General features: G+C 37.4%; 1 protein-coding gene across 21 annotated transcripts in view; it reads left to right on the top strand.

Annotated features, from left to right (window-relative positions):
* Osbpl6 (oxysterol binding protein like 6) overlaps positions 1 to 24145 on the top strand; it is a 201431-nt gene that overhangs the window by 167156 nt on the left and 10130 nt on the right. For 14 of the 21 annotated variants that reach the window (XM_058580229.1, XM_058580224.1, XM_058580225.1 and 11 more), the window contains 9 exons: positions 2786 to 2951; positions 4797 to 4930; positions 5706 to 5729; positions 13902 to 14009; positions 15657 to 15794; positions 22002 to 22089; positions 22577 to 22830; positions 23534 to 23671; positions 24017 to 24080. In XM_058580229.1, coding sequence (XP_058436212.1) covers positions 2786 to 2951; positions 4797 to 4930; positions 5706 to 5729; positions 13902 to 14009; positions 15657 to 15794; positions 22002 to 22089; positions 22577 to 22830; positions 23534 to 23671; positions 24017 to 24080 — 1114 coding nt within the window. The remainder of the gene's footprint in view (positions 1 to 2785; positions 2952 to 4796; positions 4931 to 5705; positions 5730 to 13901; positions 14010 to 15656; positions 15795 to 22001; positions 22090 to 22576; positions 22831 to 23533; positions 23672 to 24016; positions 24081 to 24145) is intronic. The other 7 variants (XM_046447287.1, XM_046447292.1, XM_046447293.1 and 4 more) reach the window with 2 other exon arrangements.

Consider the following 24145-nt stretch of genomic DNA (forward strand, 5'->3'; position numbering starts at 1 on the left):
TGGTGATGGTAGTGCTGGGAATCAAACCTGGCAAGTGCTCTTTCATGTTGACTTGCTAAACTTCACTCTCATTTCCTTTCTCTTTTGACTTCTTCATAGACAGTTGTTATGAGCAACTCCTAGTAGCCCCATTCCAAAAGTTATTTGTGCCAAAATATTCCAGAATTGTAGGACTTAAAGGAAGCTTTGAATTTCCTTCCAGAGCAGAATAGAAAGGCCCATATACAACATTGAGGATTCTCAAGCATAACAATGGAGAACTGTTGGCAACTCCCTTTGTAGCCATCACTGATAGAGAAATAAGCTAGCATTTAAGTATTTGAATCCCTAAATACTCAAATTGATGAGTAAAAAAATCTGAATAAATAAATAAGTTCATCCCCAGAGTGAAGAGATATTCAGTTAGATAATACAACTCAACTTGTATTCTCATTTCATTTCATGAATTCCTCAATTAAAATAACCCATTCAACACACTTCTTTAACAAAAAAGTATCAATACATTAAACATTTTCAGTAAGAAGTATATAGAAATTAGTTTTCAATTTCCCAGGGAACCATATGATTGCAGTTTGAATGGAGCATTCTGCGTTCCTTTCCCTGTGGGTAATATACAAAACCACTTTCACTGTTTTAGTAGCCTATTTAAATTTCCATTATGTTCAAAATATAAATTTGTAACTTATGTATATGTTCTCAGTATCTGACTCCAACATTTGAAAGGCCATTATCTCAGGGACAAGTGCGGGTCCTTACTTTTCACTGTGTAATGGCCCTCATGCATACTCTCCCCCAGCTTTCATGACCTTCTCCCCACCCATTCAGAAGGGACTCCTAAGCCAGGTGGGTCCTTGGAGTATGGAGGGCTTCTGAGTGCATATGAACCCTCTTCTGTGAAATTCAGCACATGTGCCCGCCCCTCCCATTACCCAACACCCACATTCATTTTTCTTAGTGCTCTTCTAGTTCCTTGGATGAGAAAGCTGTATCCTTAAGTGTGAAAACTTCTTGGTCCACCCATGTCTTCAACTCATGGTCTCTTCCCTTGACCTTCTTATCTTCACTAACCTTTTCATGGATTCTCTGTTACTCTATAGGGATTTGAGCAGACTACTCTTTCTAGATCAGCATCACCACAGTTAGATTTCCTTTGTCTATCTCCAGACTTTCTTCCATGTAAATCCCATTCCTTTGTAGGTATCCCTAAAGGACCTCAGTATTCTTCTAAAAGTAACCTAGGCAGGATTTCAGCAAATTATTGAACCCCGTTGTACTATTTTCTCAAGTGGCTTCTTTGCCACTTCTTTCTTTCAATCCGGAACAGACAGAAGTTTTGTGCATGATAAGTTGAACAAGCAGTTGATATCTCCCAGCTCAGGGTAGCCAAGGTTCCCATGGAGGATGAGGTAGAGTGACTTTGATAACTCCAGGTACCAAATGCTTTGGACCATGTATGTTAACATGCTTACCTTAGGTGAATTCAGAGGGAAAACTTCATGTTCCCTTCCTTCCCTGGTAAACCTTGGGTATCTTTTGAGGTAAATAACTCCTTGCCAAGGCAGAATTACATCAGAGAAGTTCTCTGTCTGGTCTTAACTGCCCTTGGGTTTCACCTCAGGCCAGAATTTTTGGTGCTCTAGACCTTCTCCATATGTCCTCTGTCTCTCAGAGACAAGGTGTGCCCTCTTTCCCTGCCCTATCTAGCTCACCAAATCTGTTAAGAAGTTTAAAGCAAAAAAAAAAAAAATTCAAAAAGAAATGTTTCTGACATAATATACACATCAGAGAAAGTAATGGTTCTTTCCTCCCCTGGCATATTTCCTGTTAGGGAATAGGAATCATTCCTTCAATTCTATAAAACTCAGCTTGTGGTGGAGTCTAGAGTATGGTTCCTGAGGACAACTGAATGAACTTCTATGCAGTAGATTTAGCTAGAAATGACTGGTTATATGACTGCAAGAGGAATTGGTGTTTTTAAGAATGGTTGGCCAACAGCATTTGTGATGCTCAGGGAGAGTCTTCTTGAAGGGGAGGGGAGGAAAGGTGTTTTGCCTCCACCTGTCACAAGCCCAGTCCAGAGCCAGCCTGGGCAGGTAAGCATTCTAACCTTTTAGGAAAATCTATAGTAATATGACTTTTTCTACATAATGCTTTTTAAGATTGGTCTGTTCAAAAGCCATGTTCATATAGCTATAACATGATTATATATAACATACAAAGGTAAACTACAGTGATTGATGTACATTCTGTTTACTAATATATATTTTAATAAATCCATCTCAAAAATAATAGTGAGTCTCTTTAAGCCATTATTGTATTTTCTACAAAACTTTATTTGCATGTTGTCTAAGGGGCTGTGGAGCAAATGAATCTTTCTCTATACATATCTCTCAAATTTTTATATATTAGTAAGATCCTACTCCCAGCTCAGAGAGGAATGAGCAACACTTGTAGTCAATTCAGTTTTCTGACAGTTATTTTTCAGGTACCTGTGTGGGTTCAGAGTTGAAGCTTAAATAGGCTATGCCTCTTCTTGCTGTCATTCTGTTGTCATCTCTCTCTGTAACAGTGAAACCAGTGAGTCCATGGCAGTTATAAATCAACTCTAGGAAACAAGACTCCACGTCCCAGCCCAACTACCTGTAAAATAAATGAGTACTGAGTCTCTGAGTGTGTCACTAGAGAGGAATCTATTATTTTAAAGACTAAGGGAGATCTTCTCTATGTAGGAGCAGGTGGAACAGTGCACTATTGCTCTTTAATAATTTGTATCTTCCCCTTTCAGGTTCCTTTCAGTGCCACCATGTCACCAGTTCGCTTGCATTCCTCCAACCCCAACCTTTGTGCAGATATTGAATTTCAGACTCCCCCCAGCCACCTCACTGACCCTCTGGAAAGTTCAACAGATTATACAAAGCTGCAAGAAGAATTTTGTCTCATTGCACAGAAAGGTAACAACAAATATAATGTGACCTTTAAAGAGAAATATACATTGTGTTTTTAATCACTAACACTTAATTGTGAACTAACCATTTATTTCCCTTGGGGGCTGCTTATAGTAAGTTATAAAATATTATTGAAAATACAAGTTAAATGGAGCATCTCGGTGTCTCTTAACACTCAAAATCATGGTGGCCCAGGGAAAGAAAGAGGGAGGGGTGTACCCTGAGGATGTCTCTAGAAATCCTGAACTTGAAGAAATCAAACCATCAGAAAAGATATTCTGGGGTATTTAACAAGAACCTTGGCTTCCAAGATTAGTCTTACTATTCAAATTTCAGATATCAGGTATTTGAGAGATCATCAGATAACATAGATGTTTCTTTCATGCCATAATCCTAAAAGTGGCTTAATCTTTTTTTCTGTTTGTCAGTTGAGATTGTGTAAGGCCAACATCTCCCACTGCCTTTTTACTCCCAGTAAATGCATTTTCATTGCATTATTAACGGGATGCTAATGATGTTATTCAACTAAAGCAATAATAGTTTGTTCATATAATAGCATAGATTCAAGCCAGTAACTTTTACTTCTGGGGTGGGATGGCATCAGGTAGAATGAGACAGCAAATTTATGAGTGGAGAGAAGCATGTGAGCATAGCAGAACTGCTAAAGGGATATGGGTTAATTTGAAGGCACCCCAGGAAAACGTTGTGTATTTGGTTGCAATCCTGAAGCTTTCAGGAGACCCAAGTTTCAACAGACTTTTAAAGCCTCTGTTGAAATTACATGTTTTCTTTTCAACAGACATACAAATTCTCTATGCTAGAAAAAAAGAGGAGGGTGTTTACCATGACTGTTGGGTGAACTCTTTAGAAAGCATTATGAGCTTTAAAACTGGTGTGGAGTCTGCTTTTAGAGTTACTGGCAGGGTTAATGCATTTCAGCTATCAAGTTATTACCTTTAAATGGATGATGGAATGTAACATACAAATCAATAGATGCGAATCCCTTGGGATCCTGCAGTTTCCCCCTTTGATTTAGTGGCTGTATTTTGTGCTGAAAATTTTCCACTTCTGTTAAAAATAATATATATCTCAAATAAATATCTATTTTTAAAAGCTGCATATTATAGTAACTGTTATTGTAGAAAATAGAAGTTGGAAATTCATCCTTTTTGTAGTTCAAAATGAAAGACTGTTTCAGATTTTACCAATATAAATTGTCAGGTATGTAGGAAATGGAGGGAGAGGTGGTGTTTTTTATTGTCGCTTTTAAATCAAAGTACTTTTGACATCTAGACATTCCTGGGTGAGAAAGCAATCCAAGTGCTGTTCTTAAAGCCAAATCATTTCCTACCGCCAAGGGAACTAACCAGAACGTCTAGATCAGCTGCCTATTTTATATTGACATGATTCATAAAATGCTCTTTTTGGGGTGTATGCTTTGGGGAAATAATTTTGAATAACTCTAAATTATTTGTATGACACTTTATGCTACACAAAACTGCTCAAAATATTATCAAATATGACAAACAAAACGTGTTCTCTGTTACTTCTAGGCATTATAAATTCATTTCTGAATACTGATATTCAGAGTGGATTTTGATATTGCATATGCTAGTTCCAAATCTTTGTTGTTTTGTCTGATATGAAACCCTAAAATTTTCACCCTAATTCATTACAATTGCCATGCTTGTTTTAAGTATAGATATTCTGATAAATTCCATTTTTAAAGCTGATTTTTAATTAAATTGTAGCATGGCCTTTCCAAACAATGTCTAGGTATGAAAAGTTTATCATTTTGTATATTCTTTCTGGGTGTGTTTATATTTGCTTCTCACATTTGTCCCCATCCAGTACATTCTCTTTTGAAGTCTGCATTTAATAGCATAGCTATTGAGAAAGAGAAGCTGAAGCAGATGGTTTCTGAGCAGGATCACAATAAAGGCCACAGCTCGCAGATGGCCCGGCTCCGACAGTCACTGTCTCAGGTAAATGAGAGTGTTTGTTTTCATGTGCATGACACAGTCCCAATCCTGTCAGGCAAGAGATGGGGGTGGAGGTGGTCAGTCCTAGCAATGACACATTCCTCTGAAATCTCCCAAGATGTTGCAATGTCAGGATTGAATTTTATTATGGTTTTTTTCCCAAAATGTCAAGGGTAAGAGTGAAAATAAACCAATTGCTTACATACATATATTCATTATTTTGACTAGTTGAATACTTAATGCCTAAGGTCATTTATTCAATATAGACCCTGGTTTAAAAAAGAAACAGACATTTATAGATGATTTGCATATATAAAGTATGTTCTAGAATATATCCAGTCCAATGGTTAAAAATAGAATTTCCTAGGTTCTTCACTCTTAATATTTCTCCCACTTAGATTTTTAATCTGTTGAAAATTGCCAATTACTATGAACCCATTTTTTTTTCTTTTCTGGTTTTCATTTTAGGGATTTTCTTCCAAGCTAAGATATGCTCCCTGAAGCTAGACTATTATACGTCAATATGTATTATTTAGTTGCTCTTGCTAAAACTAACCAAATCTCTGCATATATCAAACTTGAGATTTCTGACACAAATCCTTTAAAGCTGTGCTTATGCCTTTTTATACCAAGCACTTCCTCTGAAGTAAATATTTTCTTCTGTTAGTCCATAAATGCACTTATTTTACTTCCTCTAAGAATTTAATGTTTTGTATGATTTTTGTGAGAACTCAGTGTTCATGTAAAATATTGTTCACTTCCTGGTGCCTTGGATCAGAGTGAAGGAGCAAGCAAATCCTGGGTAAGTGGTTCTCCATATGGATCAGATCCTGCTTGAATATCTTCCCTCAGTCCCTGAAACTTAGATGTAAACTGTATCACATGTTTTATGTACCTGAACTGTCAGCATATACTCAGTGTTGTTTCATGTTATGGAGTGCTGCCATCTGGGCCACTTGTCAGCATTCACCATGAAACACTGTTGGCTGAGGTGCATACTCTGCTTCCAGTGCTAAGCCAGGGGCCTCAGAAGCATGTGCACCTGTTCTGCCAGGCTGTAGAGGGCTTCATTCATAAGAATACTTTAAAGAGCAGGGAGTGGTGGTGCATGCCTATAATCACAGAGACTCTGTCATCACAGAGACTCAGAGGCTGAAGCAGGAGGATCTCAAGTTTGAGGCCAGCCCAGGCAACTTAGCAAAGCCCTGTCTCAAAAAAATGAAAAGGACTGGGAATGTAGCTCAGTTGTGGGTCACTCCAAGGTTCAATCTCCAGTCAACAGGGGGCGGGCGGGGAAGGGAAAAGTACATTAAATATTCTCCCTGGACTCATCTCATGCCATTTATCTGTTGAATACTCAGCTGATATTAATTGATCTTTCAAATCATGGACAAATAAACATGCAAATGTCACCTTGTAAATACACATAAAATATATTCTTGATCCCCTAAATGTTGCAGTGTTTCTTTAAGATGGGCTTAATGATAGAAGCTTAATGGTATAAATCAAGCTTATACTAAGATAAATAAGAAAATTTGCCTCTTGCTTGCTGCTTGCTTGCTTTTGAGCTTCAGGTGAAATTAGAAATGACTAGGAAGAGAAATTTTAAAAGTTATTCATTTCTCATTCAACTGACTTTACTAGGTATTATGCAAGATTTGGCATACTATGCACCTGTTTCCCAGGAGGCTCGTGCTCTGGTTAGTGAGATCAGCAGTATTTGCCAAAGAAACAGTTAAATGGACCATACTGTACTATTCCCGGAGTATGATGGTGCAGATTTCCAGAGCTCTGGTTGTTTAGAAGAATGGTAGATCCCTGAGCTGAGAGCACAGTCCAGATCTGACTTCCTGAGCAGACAAGGAAGAAACTGATACTAACATGATAAAAGTAAAATCAAGCAAAAATTATATCAACTCTGCATCCTTTGGGCTAAAATATTTCTCTCTCTTACAAAGACATATTTATTAGCATCTAAAGTCAGAGCCCCAATAGTTTTTTCCTGGGGTTTGGAGGGTTTTGTTTATTTTATTTAGTTTTTTTTTAAGGAATCAAAAGATATGAAAATAATTGGGGACATAAAGACTCATGCTCCTATTCATTAGATAATCCAGTGATTGCAATTATGTATTACCACAGCATTTCACGTTTGTTCACATTCTTGTGTCCATCCGGACCCTCCAATTGGGCCAGTCCTTCCCTCTCTAGCCTTCTTTCCCATAAGCTTTAAGTTTGGACTCTGGTTTAGAAATCACCCCACTCTATGGTTAGGCATTTAAGTTTACTGACATTTCACTGCTTTCTGGTGAATTACTTACTATCCATGGTTAGACCACTGGAAAGGTGTATGGAGAATAGAGTGAATAAGGAAGCTACTTTAAGAGTTACTGGTTAAGTAGTGGAAATCAGCCCATTGGGGCTACATGAAGGAGTTTAAATTTTTCCTTTCAGTGATGGGGAGTACTTAAGAAAATTTAACTGGTGAATGATAATGCCAGAGATTGGAAATATTATTTCATATTTCTGTATATTAGAAAGATTAGTCTTGTATAGTATAGAGATTTAGTAGAATTAAAACAAAACTAGTTTGGCGGGTACATAGTATTCAAGATAATTTGAGAATGGTTTGTGATACTCAAGGTAATATTCCTGAACTAAGGAAGTACCAGCCTTTATAGAGGAAGGGATCAGTTTCAGAGACACATAATCAGCTTGGCTTACAGCTGAACATTATTAGCAAGGGACCACAAAACAGAGCCAAGACAAGTCCAGGCTTTTTACTTGAATAACTGGCTGTATGATAGTTCTTTCTTCTCAGAGAGCTCATAGAAGAGGAACTGGTTTATTGTGCAATGAGTGATTTTGCAGAGATGGAGATGTCTGAGGGACATCCAGCAGGTTACACATATCAACAGACAGTCAGAGAAAAAGATGTGGATACTCTAGTATACCCGTGAACTTATAGAAGTTGATCAGTTGTGTTTTCAATCAGAATAAAAGGGGTTCAGTGATACTGGAGCTGCTATACAGAATGTTAATATTTTAAGGACAGTCTAAGAAAGAGCTCCTTTGATGGAAACCCAGGGGAAGCAACCAAGGAATTTAGGAGTGATGACTATTGAGATAAAGGGTGGAGTTTTGATGATCTCAAGAAGGAAAAAGTTAGCATCCAATTTAGCAGAAAATAAAATGTAGACTAAAAGTCAGCCCTGGAATTTGGCAGTTGTCATAGTATGACTATATCATAAGGGCAAAGAGCCAGCAGGTATAGAGATGTTGAAGGTCGGAAGCAACTGGGCAACCATCCTGGTTGGCCAGCTCTATTTTCAGTCTCCTTTTTAATATAGCACTTGAGACTGAACAATAAGGCTGGGGTGTAACCCAGTGATAGAGTGCTTACCTAGCACTTTCAAGGTCCTGGGTTCTATCCCCAACACCAAAAAGAAAAAAAAAATTTTTTTTACAAATACCAAATAGCTTTCATACATCGAGACAATTGTTCTCCAAGTTCTGAGTGTATTTTATATTAGTATAATTTTACATTGTAGTGTGATTTTAGGTAGCCTAAGGATATCTTTGGTCCATATTCAAATGTCATCAGTTAAACCCTCAGATAATATTTTCATGACTGGGTCTCTCCCCCAGAGAGGGAAGGAAGGAGAGAGATGGTATTTAAATAATTTAAAGTCTAACATTTTTAAAGCTTATATATTTTATTTGACATAAGACCTATTCGATATATATCTAATTATTAAAATGCTGCTTTTCAATGAGACTGTTAAGTAGATATATCACTTCAGCAAATGCCATCATCCTTTTAGCAGGCACATAGCATATAAAACACATGAAATTAGCATTCTTCACTACATGCTCAGCATAAATTGTTGCCTGCCTTGAGCAAGTAACAGTTTGCCAAGATGGACAGCCAGATGACTTCTTCTCTTACTATAATATATGTACACACACAAACACACACACGCACACATAATTCTGTTGTTTTACCCTCATAAAACTTAAATTAACTTTCACAGTGGAGAAAAAGCATCCATGTTGGACTTACACTTGCAGGGCAGAACATTTTATATAGCTTCTGTCCTTATAATTTCAGCTCTAATGTCATGTCCTGATTTGTGTAGTACTCTGAATCCCAAAATTAAATAATATATAATAAGACAAAGTCAACCTTGGCACTCCTGATTACCATAATAATAGAAGATTCAAGACTACTTGAGTCTGTCTTCAGTATATTACCCTCTACCACTGTTACTAGTTTGATTTCTTGCCCTAGACTTCGTGCACAGTTTGTGCAGAATGTAGTAGGAATTGGGGTCCATATAAATGGGAGCAACTGTATATGACCATCTATTCTAGCTAGAATTACTATAGTTCATTAAGTCAATATGCTGTAAATTGTTAGATGCATCATTATTTTGTGCATTACTGAGAAAGAAAGAAACCATTACTGTCAATTGAACTGACACAGTGCTTCAGAGGTGCTCAGTGTAGGGGGAAATGTGCATCTTAGAATCAGTGAAATATGGTCTGTATGAGATTGTAGGCAAAAAAAAAAAAAATTGGCTTAAGGCTCAGAGTAGTGTAATTTAAAATCCCAATTGTAGAATCTGTCATTCTGCCTGTCCACAACATTTCACATAACCAAAATAAATATTCTGTGATGGGATAAAAATTTCAAGTGTATTTATTTATTTCCGAATTCCACATTTCCCTGGGGCTTGGCCAAATTTGTTATGTGTAAAGATATTTTTCATAGACTCCTTTACATCATTTTTAGTTCTGTCTCAAGTTGCTATTGTTTTATCCATAATTTGGCAATATTTTGAAAGCCTTTCAAAGATTTTACTCCTTGATCCGGTAGATCCTTGTTAATATGACTAGAAGTAACGTGATTACAGAAAATAATTATGCACATAAATTTTCATGGTATATTACTTATTTTAGTAAAAAAATCAGCAACCATATAAGTGCCCAATAATAGGAAATCATTGCTTATTATGCAACTATCAAACTCATGTTAATGAAAAGGTTGCAATATAAAATAAATGTTTATGTGCAAAGAATAAGGGGCAGCTACAAGTTGGTAACTACACACCCAGTAAACAATATAAAAAAAAAACACTTAAGAAAAAAAACTAGAAAGAAAGAAACCAAACTGCCAACAATTTGGTAGTAGTAAGGTATGAATTTTTTAAAATGTTTTTCTACTTTGTTTGCATTTTCCAAATATAATAGTATTTTTTTAATTGAAAAAAACAAGGTGATTTCTAAGAGATGCCCAGAACTTGGCTTTTGGCAGTCCTAGCTGTATCTATCTGTTTTCTCACATCTTCTGAACCAGTTTTGCTTTTATACAAATGGTTTGGTGTTACGGCGGTTCCATCTTGCCATGTGTTTCAAATCCTTCTCCAGCCATCAGGCAGCCCTGTTTTCTTTCCAGAACCCACATTCCACTTAGTATTTATGCCATTGTCTCACTCAGTCTAAGGTAAATTCTCCCCATATCTGAGAGGGTCTATAGCTAAAAAAGTATGTATTTAGGTAATTGATTCTGGCTCAGAACTTCAAAATGGAAACTTCTTTTATGGATTGAGAAAGAATGGTATGTTTCTTGGATATATTAGACTTGAATAGTATGTGAGGGGCATGAAGCATGGGGAAATGAGCATGCTCTATAGAGTTTTTAGCACTGTCCAAATTCACTAGATAAGTAGTGAAATATGTGTAAAGCCTGTTTGGAGAAGCTTTAGGCACAGTTTCTAGTTTCCAGGTGCTTCCTCCCTGTTAGGCTGTGATCCTACATGCCACTGATAAAGCAATGCTACTACTGACAAGTCTTCATAGCTTTCCTTGCTCATTGGCTGGCACCAGTGGCTGGTGATCTGCCTCCTTTTTCCTTGCTTTACCACCGTTCACTCTCCTTGGGTGCACCCCCTACATTATTTCTTCCATTTTCTAGGCTCTTTCACTAAAAGCATCATTTCCATTGTGATGACTTAATTTTTCAAGATTTCCATATTATTAGAGAAAAAAATAGGTGAACTTCAGAGAGGGAAATACTCAATATGATCTGGAATACAACCCAAGACTGCTACACCACAGAGCTCACAACATTCAGCTGTAGCAAATCAAAAATAGTCTGTGATCAAGGCAAAAGGAGGAGCCAGGTCTAGTGAGACGGGCAGAAGTGGGCTGTTGCATGCTTGGTTCTCAATTATACTTTCCACCATGGGGATTGCCAGAGATGAAATTATTTATTCCCATGCTTTCTGTGCTATGTAACAACAAGAAAATTCCTGCTAACCACAATGAAATCAACTCTCCCATCCCAAACCCGGAATTACTTTTATGCTATCCTGGAGTTGGTAGTTTTCTGAAACTACCAACTCCAGGATAACCAGAAAACACTGTTGAAAATTCTAACTTAGCATTTCAATCAAATCTGAAATGGACTTTAAAGGTTAACTAATATAACTGCAGTATTGTTTACTAAAGAAATTAAGGCACATGGTGGCTAACACCTGTAATCCCAGCTACTCAGGAGATTGAGGCGGATGGATCCTTGATTTGAGGCCAGCCTGAGCAACTTAGCAAGATCTGTCTAAAAGAGAAGAGAAAGAAATTGAGGCCCAACAAGGGATAAGTATAAAGACCACTGAGCCTTGGAATCAAGAAAACTTCATCTTTTGACTCCCAGGCCAGGATTTTAATTTTTCACATGATATCTAAGAAAAAGAAAAATTATTTTCAGATGATTTTTTAAAAACCCCTTTTAGCTTATTCCTCTACTGATATTAATGGCTAGAAGTTATCTTGTGTGCCCTTCACACATACTTATCGGCAGGATTGCATTGGATAAGGTGAAAACTTAATGAAAATTTAATATTTTTAAATATCCAGAGCAAACAATTCTACAACTTTCCTTATAAATGGCAAACCTATGTTTAACATTCCCACCCTGAAGAAAAGCCTTACTTATCCTTGCCCTTGAGATTTTGCAGGGTTATTTCATTAACACCATTCCAGCGGCAACAGAAGGGGCAGTCACTTTAGAGGAACCATTAGTTGAGGTTTATATAAAACCCTCAGGTCAAGACAGTGATTCTGCAATTAAACCCATCAAGCATCTTACCGTGAGGCCTCCCAATGACATGGTGGCAAAGTGTGTCTTGTTTCAGATATTTCAGTAGCTAAGATAACTTTGCACATAGTGTAGGCAGAGAAATAATGAAAAATAAATAAATAAATAAACATGTCTATATATAGTAGTCATAAAGGATAAGATTAGCACAGTATTTTTTTTTTCAAATTCTGAGTTTTCAAGATTTTGCCCCAAGAAAAATGATCCTGAGCAGTTTTACAAGACAAAAAGATATTAGGATTCTTCCTTTAGGGTACATGGTTTATTTAATAAGAACATAATCACCTCTTTTTTTTTTTTCTAACACAGTCGTGATTTCTCAAATAACCAGGGACACATTTCCTCATATCTCCAAATGCAGTGGCTGTTGGATCTGTATCCACCAATACTTGGCACATCAGACCAAGTGTGTTATTTGATGTATTTTATAAACTGGTTTCTGAAGGCTTTAAACAAAAGCCAAAATCCGTGAGTGAACAATTTTGTTCTCAAAAAGCAAAAGCAGGGTTGAAGAGAGGGAAGAAGTGGAAACCAGAATGGGGAGGAGAGAGGCACGTCCTTACACATGCTCAGGGTGTATTCCCTGCCCAAGTATAGAGTTTGATTTACTTGTGTTCACCCTAAGTGTTTAATAGATTCAGAGTTATAATTAGGAGTTTACATTTGTACATGTATTGGTTTGTTGTATTTATTGACTTGAATGAAGCAGAATGCCCATTTCCTGGGGCAGATGGCTTCTTTAGTAAGACCTAACATATATCCTCTAAAACATCCACCTCCATCTTCTTTTTTTTTAATAATAATTTTTTATTTGTTCTAGTTAGTTATCCACCTCCGTCTTCTAATTGCTAATTTTAATGGGAAAGAAAGGAATTGCACATCTTTACACTGGGTCTTATCCTCATCCAGGGGTTACATTTGAGGCCTGACATAATTCCAGTAAGCCAATCTCTATTATATAAATGGAAAATATTCCTATCCTTCAATGTGATGTGCACTCCATGGAGGACACTATACCTTAGTCCACAAGGGCCTTATCGGGAGGCCATTTGTATGTGAGGCTATTCTGCTCTTATAATAAATGCAGTTGCTGCATGTACTGAACTCTGTTATAGCAAATGGTGTTTAACTGATGCTAGTGTGTGTGTAGTATGTTGAAAGTAGTGTGATGGAGCTAACTTAGAGTTGGTTTACTATTGGTGTTTTGTTCTCTATTATGGTTGTCAAAGTCTACACTGCTCCATGAAGGCACCTTTGGGTTTATGCTCAAGTTAGTTTTGTTGCACTGACATGTGTATTAATTATATGCTTCTGGAAAATTAAGATGAAACTGTTTGCTTTAATCAAATACAATTCTATAAACTAAAGCCAATTCATTCTTCATTCCACTTCCAAATGATTTTTAAGATAACCACCTGACTTTAAAGTGACTCTCAAACTTTAGGAACTAGAACTAAAAAATGAAAGAATCATCTCAGGCGGCAAAAAGCAATATCCATGTGATGCTAGGCTAGGGCCTGTATGTAATGGGCCTGAATCTACAAGAGAAAAAAAATCCATGAATCAGTTTTATTAAATCCACTAACTCCTTCAGCTCACTAACTTACTAACGCATGATCTTATATTATAAAAAAAAATAATTCCTTAGTTCTGAGCCATTTATTTCCTTCTACCAACAAGATATGGCTCATGATGATCCCAAAACTTAGAGCTAAGAATATCACAGACTTTGTTGTCTAAGTTTTTACCTGTGTACTTGTTCTGTCTTATGCTTGCTTGTTAATTAGAAATTACAAGGGCTGTTTTTGTTGTTTTAAGGCACTCAACCAGAACGCTGAATTAAGGAGTCGGTTGAACAGAATACACTCAGAGTCTATTATTTGTGATCAGGTTGTCAGTGTAAATATTATTCCTAGCCCTGATGAGGTAAGACTCATTTTTAATAAATTAGAGTATCTATTTTATAGCATGTAAATTCACTATATATTTTCACTTATTTTTATACAGTTCCTTCTCTGTTAATAAGATTCCCCCCATAAATACTTGGGATGCTGACACTTCAGTATTATCTGGAGTAAAGGATGTACATGAGCTTGACATCATTTATTCTTGGTGATCAGTGTCTAACTTTATTTATTCCTGTGTTCACCTGATGCCACCAAATATTTAATTTATATGTCTACTCCTGCTTGTGAATTTTTATTCTGTCACATTTCTCATTTAAAATGCTCATTAACATCACATAACCAATGACATGTTGGAAGAAAACATTTTTAGCTGAGAAATTGCTAAATGAAAGTTTTCCTTAGGTTTATTTTGAAAGTCACCTGATCTTGCTAGAATAACACTAATGGTGCTGCTATAACTACCACTGAGGGTGATGATGGCAGTTAATAGCTAACAGGTGTCAAGTGGTGCTTGTTGTGTGCTAGGTGTTGTGCTAACCACTTTGTATGTGTTGTCTCCCTTGACACTTCCAAGAACTCCCTAAGGTAGATACTATTATTGTTCCATTTCTCAAATTGAAGAAATGATAAGAGAATAGGAAAACAATCAAAATTTGGGTTAAACTTAAGTGTGTAATTCTGTTTATGGCCCTTTATGAAATTATTATTTTATAGCCATGAGAACTTAACACTGTTCAACAGTAATATTAAAGCTTTATGCACAGTGATACATGTACCAAGGTGAGAATTTTAACTTTAGTCAAGTCATATTTGTACCAAAAGCATATGTTTCACTAGCAATCTATAGGTTCGAGGGTTACACCATCCAGCTGCTTAGGAAATATTATCCAAGACCACTTATCTTGAACTTAAGTTGCCTCCCCGGGTTCATTCAACTCCAGAAGCCCTTGGATCTCCGATTGCATTTATATTCATTCAGCTACCCAGAATCTGGAAGTATTTCTGAAGTTTATAATTCAAAAGTCATTTAATAATACTCAATTGAGACCTTCTTTTCAACCTAATGTGCATTAGAATATATATATATATATATATATATATATATATATATATATATATATATGTGTGTGTGTGTGTGTGTGTTCTTACATAGTTTTTGAGTAAAACTTAAAAAGCACCTTGAAAACAGTTATTTATTATTTAGTGAATAAAATTAAATTTGATACAGTATTCAATGCTTTGGTCATTTTCCTGGTTAAAATTTGTGACCTAGTTTGAAAATGTTTTTTACATATTCTGTTTCAAAAATTAGTCTCATATATTGTTTTCTTACCATGTCTCTAGTAATGACATTCCTAAGAATAAGAGAAAGAACTTATCTCTGCAACCCATGCAGGTTATGAGTAGACCTTAACCTGTTAAATTCTTCTTAATATCAATGAGCATAGGTTTAAAATCAAGTCACGGTACCAGCCCGTTTCAACTATGCCTTCTAAAAATCTTTAAATATATTGGAAGGAAAGTAAGGTAGTAGCAAGTGAAAATTACTTGTAGTCACCAATATTGTAACACATAGCATGGATTTCTCTAGAAATATGGCTGATTTAAAAGAAGTTATTCTACCAGGGGAAAAAATGATTATTCAGTGTGCTTCTCTTTTCTGTAGCCTGGTGAGCAAATCCACGTCAGTCTCCCCCTTTCACAGCAAGTAGCCAATGAGAGCCGCCTCTCCATGTCAGAGTCTGTGTCTGAGTTCTTCGATGCTCAAGAGGTGCTCCTCTCTGCAAGTTCATCAGAGAATGAGGTGAGGATCCTGGATGTGTCTGTCTCAGCTGCTTAGGACTCTGAGTTTGGGTTAAAGAAAGTGAAGCTGTGGAAATTTCTGGTTGTATTTGTTTGTTTACATCAAATTGTAACATAGCCAAAAGTATGCAAGCCATTTTGGTTCCCATAGACTGAGCACTTAACAACACTTCTGGGCATCTGCTTGCTTAGTACTCTTAAAGTTGATGAATAAAGGGAAAGAGTCACACATTTATTCTGATTTTCTTCTGTGATTCATATTTCAGAGTTACCAAATAGTTGACAATAGAGTTCTTTATGGGAGACTAGCTATTAAAAGAGAAAAAAATATGTGAGAATTAGAAAACCACCATTCATGTGTAAATGCAAACACATACATGTTATGTATCTTTACCAGTAACATGAATTTGAGCATAGAAGGATACTGTCTGGCATATATCTAGCTGGGTAATTGTGGTTCTTGGAGGTTAGACACAGACTACCACAGAAGCTTTATTGAATTGTTCATTTTCATGAATCTTGAAAAGGTCTAGATATGGAACTTTTTTCCTGGTCAGGTTTCAGGATATGATTCAGTTATTGGAATTACTCAAATGTGCTTTGTTTTGTTGTTGTTTTGTTTTGTTGTGTGTAGGGGAAGCAGCCAAAACTCTTTCCTATATAACCAATTATGAAATTTATCATTTGAAATTGTCTGTACTGCATTTTTACCAAAAAAATAGTTGCTAAATATTATTTCTATATGCATAGAAAATAGATGGGAAGGAAACATCCTGACAGTAGTAGTTGTTTTGGAATGCTTGAAATTTTGAGTGATTTTAGAAACAAAAATAAAGTGGAAAAAAGCAAGAAATGATGGACACATATCACTTTTATAGTGGGGAAATGTGAAACAGAATTCTTGAATCAGAAGCTGACTTTGTTGGCATACCAGGGCCTGCAGCTATTGCTCAGATCCCCAGGCACACGTTAACAGGTTCAGAGAGACTCCCATTCATGGTGCAGAGGGCTAGTTTAGTTATGTGTAATGGTAATTGATACTATAACAGATAAACAGACTGATCTTGCTTGCTATTACTGCCTCTTTCTCTATAGACAAATCTTCATGACAAACCTAATTGTAGTCAGGAGGCTGCTTGGTGAGCAACAGATGGGGACAGAAGTGAGTTCAGTGAACTTAAGGTTAGGAGGGCCAGGATATGACAGCTTCACACTCCCTCCTTTTTATAGGGGTACTCTGCCACTTGGACAGACATTTATGTCCACACCCCCAGGGATGACCTTGCAGGATTTTTTTTTTTTTTTAACTCTGACTTGTCTGAGTTTCCATTGCCGACCAATCTTCCATCCTTCAATCAGGGTATAGTTAAATTTGACTGCACATTATCTGAGCTTGGACCTATCATCCAGCTGGATGTCCAGGTATCTCTTTGCCTAGACTAGGGATACAGAAATGAAGAGGCTGTGAAGTAAACTATTGCACAAGTCCAAGGAAGATGGTGTTGCCATCGTCTTACCCAGAAGAATGAAGCTAGGGCAGAGAGAGAGATAAGGAGGGAGAGGGCAGCATGCAGAGGATCATTCAATTTGAGGCACCATGAGTTTGTCAGACCTCTGTCCATAGGGGTTATCTGCCAGGCATGTGAATAGGCAAGTCCAAAGCTCAAGGACAGGGCAGGTCTGGAGACAGATTGAGTCCAATCAGGATCCACGTAACAGCTACCTGTTAGACACTGCCACCTGGGTACCCATAGTTCAGCAAATGCAAATAAAATTATCAACAAACCCCTTTCCACACACACCACACCCCAAAAAATAAAAAACATGCACCCATACCCTTCATTCACTTCCCCCAAGTGTTGACCTTGGATATTGGAGCATTCCCCTTCACTCCTTCTTTTGTCTTACTGCCACCCATATTGTTTCACTCATCAGGGTCTGTAGCTCCTGTCATCTAAGTGCTCTCAGACCCAAACATTTTTCTGCAGCCTCACTGCCACTATTCCAGTCCAGTTCAGTACCCCCTCATCCCCCACACCTGGATTACCCATCCACCTCAAATCCAGTTTTCCTGCCTTTTTCTCATCCCTTCCAATCCGTTTTCCACTGGGCAACCTGATTAATATTTCTAAAAGGCAAATCTGATCATGTCCTCATCCCCCAGTGTCCCTAGGATAACAATCTAACTACTTAGATATTACACAAAGACCCTTTTATATATCTCATCCCTGCTCTCACGTGCAGCCTTATGCTACCTCTATTCTCAAGACCTCTAGCAGCAAAAGGGGTAATTCTGGTGTTGTCAATTTGATAAAAACACCTGTGTCCCTTGATGTAGCCAGGAGAGTGATTCTCCCCTAGATCTCATTGTGGGAAGACCTGAACTGCACACTTGTCTCTATTTTACAGGTTTAAAATAACTGTTTGTATGTATACCTTCTCCCTTTATAGTACTCAGTCTTAAGTATTTGAAGGGGCCAGACCAGGAAGTAAACTCAAGTGACAGTCACAATGATGTTTTCAGAGTTGCTCATCCTCTTTGGCTAAGGCTTGGTTACTGGGTCATGCTCATCCACCCTAGTCCCTAAGTTTCTTTGGGATGGTCCCCCCAGAAGGCTCCTCGAGTCTCCATACTAACAGACTTGACAAGCCCGCTGGGTGAGTTTTGCCATGCCTGTGTGAACCCTAGCAGCAGCTGCAGGGCAGGCTCAGGAAACATGTTCTGTGCTACAGCTCTCAGTAGAGATTGGTCCCCTGCACTTGCTGTCCACTGTGTTTGGAGCACTTGTCTACAAACAAATTAGTTTAGCTCCCACACACATTTAACGGCCTCCATTCAATTTAGTCCCTTACTCAAAAGTCACCTTCAGGAAAGCCCATACTAGCTGACCTTTCTAAAACTTAAAGCTGCCATTTCCTCTTCTCCTTTAACCTTTTATATCCCTCTTCCCTCATTATTTTCCTTCATAGTTACCACTAACAGAATATGTCTTTCCTATATTAACTTGTTGGTTTTGTCTCCCCCACTATAATGTAGCTTCATGAAGTCAGAGACTTTCTCTTGTGCATCCAACACTAGAACAGTTCTGGTGAACCCAGAGCAGGTGCTCAATAAATATTTGCTAACTGAATAGAGGAAAGAGTGCTTGTAACACATTAACATGGGATTATTAGGAGCATCTGGGTTTTAGCTGTCTTACAACCACATTTTCCATGAGAGAAAAATCTTTAAGTGTATCTACCAATGCACTTTGCTTAATGAATCCTCACCTCCTTTTAAAAACACAGGTCACCTTGCTTCCAGAATGGTCTACTTGCCTTACCTCTGCTTTTAAAGTTCTTTTACAATGCTGTATCCCTGGTCACATTTGGGGATGGGGGGAAGCTTCTTGAACTCTTCTGAACTCCAAAGTTCATAACAAGAAATATTTGACTCCAAGACTTCTTGATCATGGGGGTGAAAACAAACTGTTTATTATAATACTGCAGAGCCTTCAGCTGTATACAGGACAATGTAAGGGGATCATAGCAAGACAACCCAAACTTAGTTACTACACACACACACACACACACACACACTATGGGTACACATCTTATGTAGTGCCCACCTTCGTTGGAGAATTCTTTTACACCAGTGATATTGGATCACTTCTATGATATATTAGTTTAGGAGAGGTCCAAAGTTAAAGAGGAATAGAACATATTTATAGCTTTTTGTAAAATAAGCACAAGTGGTTTTTTCTTTCTTTTTCTTTTTTTTCTTTTTTTTTTTTTTTTTTGGTACTGGGGATCTGGGGATTGAACCCAAGGGCACTTAACCACTGAGCCACATCCCCAGAATTTTTTTTTTTTTTTTTTGAGACAGGGTCTTACCAAGTTGCTGAGGCTGGCTTTGAACTTGGGATCCTCCTGCCTCAGCCTCCCAAATTGCTGGGATTACAGGCGTGTACCACCGCGCCTGGCAGCATGAGGGTTTTCTTAACAAACCTTCAAACAATAAACATGGATGTTATATGAATTTGATTTGGGGGAGGCATTTGTTTCTTCAAACATGATTGAGTGTGATGAACATTTTTCAGAGAAACTGAAGAGTTTGATTCACTTTTTTTTTTCTACTAAGCTAAATAACTTAGCTTTCAAGAGACTGTTTTCCATTGCAATCATTGAGAGCTGTGAGAACCAGGTGCAGCAGGAAACTATGAGTCAGAAGCAAATGTTATTTTCCACCTGCCATGCTTCTAGATTTACACTGTGCAAAAGCAAAACTCCCATTAATCATCATACATATAGTCATGCTGTCCACCACTCCAAACACTCTTTTCAACCCTATTCTTAAAAGCATTAACAATAAATCCAGTAACCGTAGAGATAAAGATGAATTGTTTTTATTGCATACAATTTTAAAACCTTGAATGGCAGAAAAAGTTGACAAAAACAAAATTAAGAAAATAAATTTCAAGCTAGGAAAAAATTTGGAACATATGAAAACAGAAAAATGTGTGAAAGATAAGAAAACAAGTTCATGAAAGATGAAATCCAGAGATCTTTTGATTTGTATTAGGTAGGTAGATAGTGACAAAAAAATGGTGATTTGTAGTGTTTAAGTAGATATGGAGAGATGGGTGTTTCCCTATACTACTGGAGAGAGCAAATTAATATAGTATTTGAGAAGAGCAATTTGACAACATAAGTCTAATACCTAAAAGTGACCCATTTGATCTATTTTAAAATAAACAAAATTTTTGAATGAAACAAATGGAATAAGTTTTAATGGAATCATTAGGAAGAATTACAAAAACATATTTACAAAGATATCCATCCAGCTATTGTCTAGAAGAGTAAAAAGTTGGAAATCACTTAAATGATGGTTAAATCCCTTATGCTATAAATATATAATGAAACATGCTACTTTTCCAAGTAAAGATGAAGAGCCATACCCACAATAATGGAAATGTATTTAGAAACTACAAAACAACATGGAAATTGATCTCCTTTTTCAGTAACCACAGAGATATGTGTCTATGTAAGCATTTTGAAATTAGGGGATAATAATACCACCCAAATGGTCAAGTGGTTTCCTTTAGATGATGAAATTATAGATGATTTTCATACTTATCTGTTTACCATCATGTAATTTCTAATATTTTAAAAATGATTGTTTTGTTTTCATGTTTGGAAAAAATATATAGCCTTTTTTACTTTGAAGAAAGTAAATAAGTATTAACAGTTTTCTTGCTTTTAGTGAAAATTTTGACTTTTTCTCCCCATTTCTGTTAGAGTTCTTATTCCTCTCTTTTATTATCTGCTGTTTCTAACTCCCCTTAGTGTATATGTTGTTCCTTAATATCATTTTATGCTAAGTTTGGTTTCACTTTAGTTCCATGCTTTCTCCTGAAGAGAGTGGCTGCATCCTCCTCTCTCCCCAACCTCAGTGCAGCTGTCTGATTCTTAGCTGTCAGTGTTCCTCACCTGGATCTGCAGAGCCCTATCATCCAGCCTCCTTAGGGAATGCTGCCACTGATCTTCCTAGAAACTAAACCTGACTCTAGAGTTCCCTTGCATTTTTTTAATAACCCTTGCATTTTTTTTTTTAATAATCCATGGAGTTCTACGTGACTCCTTTGATTGGCCTGAAAAGGCTGTCATTGTCATGCCCTCCACTTGTCCTCCCCACCCTCTGTCAACCTGCTCTCAACATCTTAGTATTCCTACAATAAATGTTGCTCTCTTAGTCTTTGCTTTTGCACATTGCCCCTTCTTCTTGTGCTCCCCATCCCCACCCTGCCCCCCATTGTGATGACTGGGCATCTCCCATTCATTCTCTTAACAGTTCAAATATTTCCTTCGGGCTACCTCTCCTGAGTCCTCTAGGTGGAGTCCCAGGGCCTTCTTACTATACTGTCCTCCAATATTTCTAGTTATATACTGACCTCTTCAGCTTCCCAACCCAACTAAGACAAGAAGCTAATTAAGACAAGGGCTCCTTCTTAGCAATCTTTATCCTGGCTCCTGGAAGACTCTAATTCCTCTCTGTGTTCATTGCACATATGCCAAGTACATTTCCCACTACCATCTCTGTTTCTCATTTAAGCACTTTTTCTTTCTTTCTTTTCTTTTCTTTTTTTTTCTTAATAATTTAATTATCTGAGCTTTCAAGACAAGAATCAGATCAAGAATTCTGATCTCTTTGTGTTCTTTCTTTCCTTAGGCTTCAGATGACGAGTCTTACATCAGCGATGTGAGCGATAATATATCTGAAGACAACACCAGTGTTGCGGACAATATTTCTCGGCAAAGTATGCATCATTTGAGCTTCCAGGTTGTTCTATCTACATGCCAAATTACAACACTGGTGAACTAATGAACAGTCACTCCCCTCTCCCCCTCATTAATTATTCTTTTACCAGCTGATTGTTCCATAAATTTTATTTTGCATTATCTGTTGAGATTAATGGTTACAAAATCTGTTAAATACATAGTCTAGAGAAAAGGTCTTACATCTTGCTTATACTCACTTTAAATCCTTCTTATTAAATCTACTTTCTAAAATTTGACTTGTCTTTCCTAAAATAACATTTGAGTATATTTAACATCTTGTTTTTTTAAAAAAATCCTCTGATATTTTGTGAAATACCTCATGAAGAAATAACTCCATTTAGTCTCAAGAGAATATAATGAAGGCTCAGTAAATGTATCACAATCAGAATTATTTGAAGAAGTTCCTCCCTGGTTTTATGAAATCAGAAAAGAAAAGTATCTTTCACTGTGATTCTCCTCTCCCAGTCCTGAATGGGGAGCTCACAGGAGGCGCCTTCAGAAATGGCCGTCGCACCTGCCTGCCTGCTCCTTGTCCTGACACTAGTAACATCAACCTGTGGAATATCTTGAGAAACAACATCGGTAAAGACCTGTCAAAAGTCTCGATGCCTGTGGAGCTCAACGAGCCGCTCAACACCCTGCAGCATCTCTGTGAGGAAATTGAATACAGTGAGCTGCTGGACAAGGCCTCAGAGACTGATGATCCCTACGAGCGCATGGTAATAAATGACAGGGCAGCACCTGTCCTTGGCTAGACCACAAACCATTATGATGACACATTCAGGTTTTGCATGACATTCCCACTGCATAGGTAAGAGAGGAATTGGCCTGTTTGCATAATCAAGCAGGGCCAAGTAGTTCTAGATGCACATTTTGTGATTCTATCTGTGATCTAGGGTGTCCCTAAAGTTAGAATGCAAAGGTAGCCAAGTCATGCCAGATCTTGCCTTATCAACTTTTCCTGAATGCCAACACAGTCCATCTGCCCAGGAATTTATTTTTAAGAAAGTGACTTGCTGTTGGTACTTTGCCCTTTATTCCATAGATGGGAAAATTTGCCCTGCTCTCCTCCAACGGGCACCAGCAGCCCCACCCTCCTGTCTGTGGTACTGAAACAGCACATGGTGTAACCTGTAATTGGGTTTCAGATCCTTTGAACTCTGTGACACTCATGAAATTGGGTGGACATATGAATGGAAAGCACTTGACTTCAGTGGCCTGCCCGTTCCCATGGAAGAAGTACAACCTCATTTTATCTTATTTTTTCTCCCTGCATTGAGGCCAGTTCTGTACAAGTAATAGAAACTGCAAAAGGCATCAAGTCAACACCCATCAGTGTTGGTAAAATCCACAGGAATAGGGACAAACAGACCCGGCAGCCATGGCTCCTATATTATTTTCCTTTCTTGAATGTCTTAACAGGTTCTCGTTGCTGCGTTTGCAGTTTCAGGATATTGCTCCACCTACTTCAGAGCAGGAAGTAAGCCATTCAACCCAGTCCTTGGGGAGACTTATGAATGCATTAGAGAAGACAAAGGATTCCGATTTTTCTCAGAACAAGTAAGTGAGGTTTCTACATGGGTAGGAGGGCAGTTTGGTGATGAAAGTAGCCTTTTGATACTTTTGATATGGATGTGTTTTGGATGCATCATAATGTAGTTAACAGAAAACTCATTTGGCTTGTCTGTGTCATTACCCCCTCTATGTATGTGTAAGCTCTCTGTGTTTAAGCACAAAGTCCTAAAAGTTAAAGATTTACTTATCCATCCTGAGAATAATTCACTAATAGAGATGGATGGATTGTGGTTTTCATTGGGAGGTGACCTTTTTACATTGTAAATAAACATCATTTATGAAAATTTTAACACTGCCATCATTGCCTTCTTTTTTGTTTTTAATTATCAGGTTAGCCATCATCCACCCATTTCTGCCTGTCACTGTGAATCAAAGAATTTTGTGTTTTGGCAAGGTTTGTATTTTAATTATAACTTATAGTCAAATTTGTGAATCCATGGAAAATTTTCTAGCTTTTGA

This window comes from Marmota monax, unplaced genomic scaffold (assembly GCF_021218885.2).
Source record: "Marmota monax isolate L192 unplaced genomic scaffold, Marmota_monax_Labrador192_F-V1.1 WCK01_AAM20220418_F8-fsc00007, whole genome shotgun sequence".
Lineage (NCBI taxonomy): Eukaryota > Metazoa > Chordata > Mammalia > Rodentia > Sciuridae > Marmota > Marmota monax.